This window comes from Camellia sinensis, chromosome 4 (assembly GCF_055761805.1).
Source record: "Camellia sinensis isolate YWXY chromosome 4, ASM5576180v1, whole genome shotgun sequence".
In the NCBI taxonomy this organism is placed as follows: Eukaryota; Viridiplantae; Streptophyta; class Magnoliopsida; order Ericales; family Theaceae; genus Camellia; species Camellia sinensis.
Window position 1 is genome coordinate 209587877 of NC_138964.1, and position 8923 is coordinate 209596799.

At 47.0% G+C, this 8923-nt stretch overlaps 1 protein-coding gene across 1 annotated transcript; it reads left to right on the plus strand.

Annotated features, from left to right (window-relative positions):
• The first annotated feature begins 4539 nt into the window (after positions 1 to 4539).
• Positions 4540 to 6092, plus strand: LOC145823546 (uncharacterized). The gene is made up of 3 exons (XM_082923035.1): positions 4540 to 5135; positions 5218 to 5316; positions 5525 to 6092. Exons 1-3 carry the CDS (start codon positions 4725 to 4727, stop codon positions 5939 to 5941), a joined length of 927 nt encoding a protein of 308 aa, XP_082779161.1. The 5' UTR covers positions 4540 to 4724; the 3' UTR covers positions 5942 to 6092.
• The last annotated feature ends 2831 nt before the right edge of the window (positions 6093 to 8923 follow it).

Consider the following 8923-nt stretch of genomic DNA (forward strand, 5'->3'; position numbering starts at 1 on the left):
AATGTAGCCTACGGACATTGAGAGATGGTCTACGGGACCTCTCCCTCCCCTCAGGAAAAGAAACGGAGAAAACCGAGTCTGGTTCGCAAACCGAGACAAGGCGCAGAAAAGGGTTTGGAAGTCCGGAGGTAGGGCTCACAGCCGCGACTCTGAAACTTCTGAACAAGCACATTATGCAACATCACCAAGCGCTTAATCGGTGACGTCTGAGTCTTAAGGTCGGTCAAAAATGGGGTGTCTACAGTTGCCCCTCTTTGACAGAACTCGGAAGTCACAAGTGACGGGAGTGAATGTCAAAGCCTAGAGACGACCCATTTTTGACAAGGCCGAAGACTCAGACAAACATACAAGATAGAAAAAGATGTGCCCGCAGGCATGCCCGCAGGCAGGGGGCAAAATGCAAATGACATGCGAGAAGCCGAAGGTAACCCAAAGATCATGCAAATGCAGCATGCTGTAATGAAGCAAGTATTCGCAAATAGATGCAACAGTTCTAAGCAGGAATGCAAAGCAATAACTACATTTCATGCAGTTAAGAATGTGGAGGATTATTCAATCCTCGCCACGTCTCACACGGAGAAGATACGATACCTGCGCGATTCGTCTGATCGCACCAGTCTCAATTGAACCGTACATACAATATCGTGCCTGCAAGAGAGAGAAATTGCAACAAGCACAATATGCTAACAACATATATTCAATGTGATTCCGAAAGTTTGACACACGCAGTGCTGGTGAGTGGATGCATCGTAATGCAAGAATGAGATATGTGTGACGACGCATGCTCAAACACAGAGGTATACAAATATCGAGAAATGTACATGACAATGCGAGTATGTCTATGAGAATGCGAGATAGTACAAAACGAGCATGAAACAGGGTGTTCATTTGTCATGAAACAACGAGTACGGAAACGCGTGTTTCGGCGAAGGTAACTTGATCACGACCTCTGATCCACTTCTCTGAAAGGTTATAACCCATTCAAAAAAGGATACACGTTGATTTCGATGGATGATGATGAAACACACATCAGAACTTGAAACCGAAGTCCGGACGGAGCAATTTTGCGACCGGAAGTGTACGTTTCTTGAACTTTTTCAGGTCCCGGGAACTCCGATCTTCCTCAAAATTTGCAGAGAGCTAGGTGAGTATGTGGGGAGCATGGCCGGCCGTTTATCTTCCCAAGGGGGAGTGTCCAACCGTTTTCTAAAAAAACTAATGGCTGGCCGGCCATTTCTGCAAAAAGCAGATGGCTGGCCAGCTATTTTTAGAGGCCGGCCGGCCGTGCCCTTTTCCCAGGGGTATTTTCGTCTTTTTGCCTCCTTTTTGCATGCATGTCATCCAAGGCTTGAAGTCTATAAATAGCAGCCGAACCCCATTTCATTCCTTGCCTCTTTCAACACTTTTCTCTCCAGTTTTGAGTTTTACGCGCGTTTTCCAACGCCTCGCGCAAATTGTTTTCGTAAAAACACTTAGTTTTAAACACTTTGGAGCGATTAAATTCCGGCTTCGGAGCTTCTTTTTGCATTTTCAACACTTGAGGTAAGTTCATCTTAAAATTCAGAATATTTTCTCGGGAGTTGACTTTTGTTGACTTTTTATTTCCCGAGAGTTGACTTTTGTTGACTTTTTCCAATTTTTGCGCATTTTGTTCATTTTTGCTCCCCTTTTGCAGATTCTTGAAAATGGCGGGTACTTCTTCTCACGGTGGAGGTTTTTTGGGCGTTGGGGATGATTTCGATCCTATGACTCTTCCTCCGAGGACTCGACCTTTTATTCCCGGGAGGTATCGTCCACCAGTGCATGCCCTCCCTCGTGCCGTTTTCCGTCATTTTACCAGTTTCGACGAGAGAGCACCTGCAGATCTGCTTCTCAGAGAGCCGGAGCAGCATCTCTCTCACGAGGCCCGAGAGGTATTTGCCTCATCTTCTGTATTTTACATTTTGCGTCCTTGCCATGTTTAAACGATTAGCTTGTGACATAGTACTTTCCTTACATCTTTGAACATGTAGTTTCAACACTTGAAATTTTTGAACGTTCGGCTCATTAATTAATTGCGAACACACAGCCCACATTGAAACACACGGTTCAGACACCGATTTGTCGAACACACAGCCCGAATTCAAAAGTGAACACACAGCCCACACTTTAAATGAAAGTTGAACACACAGCCCAAAATTCAAATTCTCTGAACACGCAGCCCAGGTAGATAGTGAACACGCAGCCCACAAATTAACTGAAAACTGAACACGCAGCCCAAAATTCAAATTCTCTGAACACGCAGCCCAGGTAGGTAGTGAACACGCAGCCCACAATTTAACTGAAAGTTGAACACGCAGCCCAAAATTCAAATTCTCTGAACACGCAGCCCAGGTAGATAGTGAACACGCAGCCCACAATTTAACTGAAAGTTGAACACGCAGCCCAAAATTCAAATTCTCTGAACACGCAGCCCAGGTAGATAGTGAACACGCAGCCCACAAATTAACTGAAAGTTGAACACGCAGCCCAAAATTCAAATTCTCTGAACACGCAGCTCAGGTAGATAGTGAACACGCAGCCCACAATTTAACTGAAAGTTGAACACGCAGCCCAAAATTCAAATTCTCTGAACACGCAGCCCAGGTAGATAGTGAACACGCAGCCCACAAATTAACTGAAAGTTGAACACGCAGCCCAAAATTCAAATTCTCTGAACACGCAGCCCAGGTAGATAGTGAACACGCAGCCCACAATTTAACTGAAAGTTGAACACGCAGCCCAAAATTCAAATTCTCTGAACACGCAGCCCAGGTAGATAGTGAACACGCAGCCCACAAATTAACTGAAAGTTGAACACGCAGCCCAAAATTCAAATTCTCTGAACACGCAGCCCAGGTAGATAGTGAACACGCAGCCCACAAATTAACTGAAAGTTGAACACGCAGCCCAAAATTCAAATTCTCTGAACACGCAGCCCAGGTAGATAGTGAACACGCAGCCCACAAATTAACTGAAAGTTGAACACGCAGCCCAAAATTCAAATTCTCTGAACACGCAGCCCAGGTAGATAGTGAACACGCAGCCCACAATTTAACTGAAAGTTGAACACGCAGCCCAAAATTCAAATTCTCTGAACACGCAGCCCAGGTAGATAGTGAACACGCAGCCCACAAATTAACTGAAAGTTGAACACGCAGCCCAAAATTCAAATTCTCTGAACACGCAGCCCAGGTAGATAGTGAACACGCAGCCCACAAATTAACTGAAAGTTGAACACGCAGCCCAAAATTCAAATTCTCTGAACACGCAGCCCAGGTAGATAGTGAACACGCAGCCCACAAATTAACTGAAAGTTGAACACGCAGCCCAAAATTCAAATTCTCTGAACACGCAGCCCAGGTAGATAGAATTTGCATGTAGTTTATTTTACTTCGTCGGCACACAGCCCATTTCATCTTATTGGCACACAGCCCATTTACTTCATTATTGACACATATATTCATTCTGAATGCAGGGTGGCTCCCGCAGTGTGCGAGGATATGGTTCTACCATGGCGCGGGATTGGTATGCTGAGCTCCCGGAGGGCGTCAGGGGTTTGGTAGACTTGGCAGGGTTTGGGCCCTTCTGCGCCGGGTTGTCACGCTGTCCTGCTAGGAGGACCTTGATGGCAGCCCTAGTAGAGAGATGGTGGGACACCACCAATTCCTTCCATTTTTCTGCTACCGGGGACATGACCATGACCCCTTTTGACTTTGCGGTATTGACCGGCCTTGATGTCGGAGGTTGGGCCATCCCATACGATGAGGATATGGGCGAGTGGGAGGCCGCCTGGATGTATTTGTTGGGGGCTCGCCCACCTGTTGACAGGGTCTCTGGGAGAGTCCGCTATACTTGGTTTTCCTCCCATTTTCGGCGGGCTGAGATGATGCCCGAGACTCCTGAGGAGACAGAGCAGTATACTCGTGGCTTCCTGATGTTCCTCTTCGGGACTACCCTGTTCGCCGACAGAGGGAACACCATTGGGCTATACCTGTTGAGCGCTCTGGTTGACCTATCACAGGTCAGTAGATATGATTGGGGTGGCGCTGGCCTGGCTACCCTCTACTTTTACATGAGCGCGACCTCCCGCGGGCGGGGTGATTTGCTTGGCGGCTACTGGAGAGCTTGGGAGGTACTTTCTGTCCCCTCGATTTACATTTCTGCTCTTCATTACTTGTACATTGCACACACATCGTACTTTTACAGTCTGCATCTTGCTCTCAGCATTTCGCATTTACATTCTGCACTGCTCTTCTCAGTTATGGGCTTATGTATATTTCCCATCGTTAGCCCCAGTGCTGGAGGTGGTGGGGATTCCCGTGACCCCATATTCATTGATATTTGAGGGCCCGCACCGGGCGAGGCCTCGAGAGACCTTGGTTCGCCTGCGACAGTACTTCGACACCGTGCGACACTCAGAGGTACTTCAGAAGTTTCAGTCCTTTTCATTTTCATCTTTGATTTGCTCTGTATATTCTCGTTCTCTGATTGGTTTATACATTTATCATCCGCAGATTACTTGGCAGCCTTGGGCACCTCTGGGTGATGATCTCTTACTTCAGTATACCGGAGCATCAGGCATCTCCCGGTATAGGGTCCTGCTCGAAGGGCCAGTCGGCAGAGTCTGGTTCCTGGGGGAGCGCTTTCTGTGCCAGGTACGAGGGTATCTTTCCCAGGATGTTCCCGCGGTACCTCCGGCTAGTATGCGGACCGCTGACGGGCTCTCTTACTCAGAGGTAGTCGGCGCCATGCTAGGCAGCGATGCTTTGTTATATGTTGCGGAGGGGGACTACGCCACCTATCGTCACATATATTTGATGCCTCCATTGACAGAGGCTCGTATTCCGATGATGAGACCTGCCGGTACGTCATCCTCGGATCAGGCTCAGGCTCAGGCTCGGGCTACAGACATCCCTTCTTCTAGCAGGGCTGGCGCATCTAGAGGTGGGAGTAGACCGTTTCCTCCGAACCCGTCGATTCATCCTCATCTGGGATGGCCAGATATGCCTACTGAGTTGATGGCGTGGCAGTATGGGACTAGCTCTCCGATTCCAGTTCCACTAGAGCCTCGGATGCCCAGTGATCGATATGCCATTGATCCGGACTCACCGCCGGTACGCTCCACTTTCGTCATTCATCATTTCAGATGTTTAAATACTCATTTGTTCACTGATGATTATGAACTCATTTTTGTAGCCATCGCGAGGGTACATGGAGGAGATGGTTGAGCTGGTGGCCACACTCGAGGGTATGGTCCTACGCAGGGAGGCACAGTTGTCTGTTGCGGGCATCCAGGTACCCTTCAGTTTTTTGGCATTTATCATACTTCTGATGACATGCTGATTTCTACTGCATCGATAGACTACTTGTGTAGAGCACACCTGACACGCACCTCACTTGTACACTGTATTTACATGCACCCACTTTACGTAGCTTTTGCTTGTATCTGCATCTGATGTATATATTCGGACTGATGTATTTGAATTGAGCTCTTTGTTTTCAGATGCCTTCATGGTCCGGTCAGCCACAGACCAGGCCACCTGGGCCTCATTGGGGAGCTGGGCCATCTGGGCCTTATCAGGGAGCTGGGCCATCCGGGCCTCATCAGGGGGAGGGGTCATCTCGGCCTTCCCGAGGAGCCGGGCCATCTAGGCCATTTCGAGGAGCTCGAGGGGGGCCTGTCCGCAGACGCAGGGCTCATGTTGTGGAGGTGGAGTCTGATGAGGAGGAGGAGGAGGAGGCTACCGACCGTCAGTTCGAGACATCTGTCGAGGAGGGAGGCTCCGGTTTTGGCTCGGGGAACAGAGGCGAGGCTGAGGAGGATCCTGAGGACGACAGCTCCGACTCTGATGATGGTGTGGAGGTTGTTCCACAAAAGAGGACCAGGCGGGCTTCTCGTTCCCGTTCCCGAGGATTTTGATGTTGCTATTTCCTGCTTTATTTTTCTTTTACTAGTAGTTTGTAGCACTTTTGCTCATTGTTAGGCAGTTTTGTCTTTTGTAAAACTTGTACCTTTATTTGTTGTAAAGCATGATGAAATGAAATAGCTTTTGAAAAGGTGTTTGTATTTTGAACTTTTAGTATCGTATCGCATCAATTTGTTTTGCACAAGAAATGAATTTGAATGGTAATGCGTATTGTAATCACCAAATCAGGTAGTGAACCGACGCAACAAACTAAACAACCCAACTTACTAAGATATAACAGAATCTTTAGCAAGTTTACAACTCGATAAGCAAAAAGCAACAATGCAAACAAACAAGACTTTAACAAAATTTGCTTAAACAGAGAGCAAGGACTCAAAACACAAAACACGTCCGCTCGACAAACAACTCGATAAACAAAGTACAACAACTCGATAAGCAAAAAGCTCAAAAACAAAAGGTGTACTTCTGACGATCTGGGCATCGGAACGCATCCGGGATGAAGGCCTTTGAGTTTCCCGTTGCATGGAAATGCTTGGAGTTCTCCTTCGAAGAGCAAGACAAGGCCGAGGGGACACACTGCAACATTGCCGGTCATCCATGGGAGCTGGCCGGCCAGAGATATGCCACGGCATGGAGGACTAGAGAGTTTCTGGCCCCTGTTTCAACCTTCAGTTGCGCTTTGTTAGATGAATATGTGGATTGGCTCAAAAAAAAGGAGGTACAAGTTGGGCCCAGCTTGGCATCAGATATCCCGTCCAGCTCTGGAGGGGGACACAGAGATACTTGATTCAACTATGCCCCAATTTTATTGCTTATTAGTATTTTCAAGTTTTCTTTATGACTGTACTAAAATAAGCAACCTCGATTGTAATGCAAGAGCAGGAGAACTCTATTTTGAAATCAATGAAATTGAAAGTTATGGTACTGAAAATTTTCCACTTTTGGTCCAAAAATGGTCTAAGTCATAAAAAGATTGATTTGAACAAAGTCAACTTTTATTAAAACTTTTCAAAACCATTTTCGATGTGGATCAGAACTGGGCATGCCGAAAATCTGTCACTGAGATACACAACCCCAGATCCTTGCAACTGGAAAGTTGCCCCTAGTCTGAAGAACAATGCGGCACTCCAAAGCAACGGAAAGTTGCCCCTTGTCTGAATAACTCTGCACCGTCGCGGCAACGGAAAGTTGCCCCTAGTTTGAACAACACTGTACCGGAGATCACGGTAAACGCTGATAGATAAAGATGACTGAGATGATCGAATTGGACAAAGTTGATCGGGGAAAAGTTTATGACTGAACTTCAAGACGAAGCTGCCTACGTATCCCAAAGATGGGAATCAAGTCTTACGTAGTTCAGGCTTAGGTTCGCTCGAGTATTTTCACTCTCCTTTTGCGCTCTAACTTTTGCCAAGGCCGCCCTTTGCGGGTTTTCAACCTTGCGAGCTCAGTTTTCATATTTTCTAATTTTTTGTGCTCTGAATCTTGCCTAGGTCGCCCTTTCGGGTTTTCGGCCTAGCGAGCCTCTCAAGGATAGTATTTCTTCAACTTGTCCATATTGATCGGTTGTGAGAACTCCAAGCCATCTAGATCCATCAGAACCACAGCTCCACCTGACCAGATAGCTTTGATGATATAAGGACCAGTCCAATTGGGTTTGAACTTGCCCCTTGGGTCGTGGATGGGAGCTCGGTTGTCTTTAAGCACCAAATCTCCCTCTTTCAGATTCCTGGACTTAACCTTTTTGTTGAAAGCCCGAGCGATTCTGCGTTGATAGCCTTGGATGTGGTACAGTGCTTTCAGTCTTCTTTCATCAAAGAGCATGAGTTCTTCGAATCTGCTTTGCTGCCAATCTGCTTCGGCTATCTGGCATTCAGCCAATACTCGTAACGATGGAACCTCAATCTCAATGGGTAGAACAGCCTCCATTCCATAGACCAATGAATATGGAGTTGCTCCAGTAGAAGTTCTGATTGAAGTCCTGTAACCCCACAAAGCAAATGGCAGCTTGTCTGGCCAATCTCGATAGGTTTCCACCATCTTCTGTAGTATATGCTTGATGTTCTTGTTGGCGGCCTCAACTGCTCCGTTGGTTTGCGGCCTGTATGTAGATGACTTATGAAAAGCCACATTGTATTTCTCCAACAAGTCTATTACTTCTTTCTTGAAATGGGAACCATTATCTGAAATTACCTCGTTTGGCACCCCGTAGCGACAGATGATATTGTTCCTGATGAACTTTGCGACATGCGATGCCTTCAACACTGCGTATGATTGGGCCTCGACCCACTTTGTAAAGTAATCTATCGCTACCAGGATAAACTCATGCCCGTTTGACCCCTTCGGGGTAACAGCTCCGATCACATCAATTCCCCAGACTGAAAAAGGCCACGGCGAAGTCATGTTATATAGTTTTGACGGTGGGATGTTCATGCGATTTGCATGAATTTGACATTTGTGGCATCGCCGAACAAAACCAATGCAATCCTCCTCCATGGTTGACCAGTAGTAGCCCTGTCTGAGGATCTTTCTGGCCAGCATTACTCCATTCATGTGTGCACCGCACTCCCCCCCGTGGATGGCTTCCATCAGGCGTTTTGACTCTTCAGCTTCTACACAGAGCTTATGCATTCCCAGATGGCCCCTTTTGTATAAATTTTTCCCGCAGATAATGAACTGAGCAGCCATTCTTCGGACAGCCCTCTTATCCTTGGCATTTGCCCCCGGTGGATATGCCTCCTTTTCCAAGAAGTTCCAGATGTCATAATACCAGGGGTTGCCGTCTTGAACCTCATCTATGGCGGAAATCGACTCATATGCCGGCGCAAACTTCTGATCGATAATAACTGGACGCATCCGGACTCCGGACGGGATGTCTATCATAGAAGATAGAGTTGCTAATGAATCTGCAAACCTGTTGTTCTCTCTTACGAGGTGGGTGAAATTTAGCTTCTCAAACCGAGGAATTAACAAAT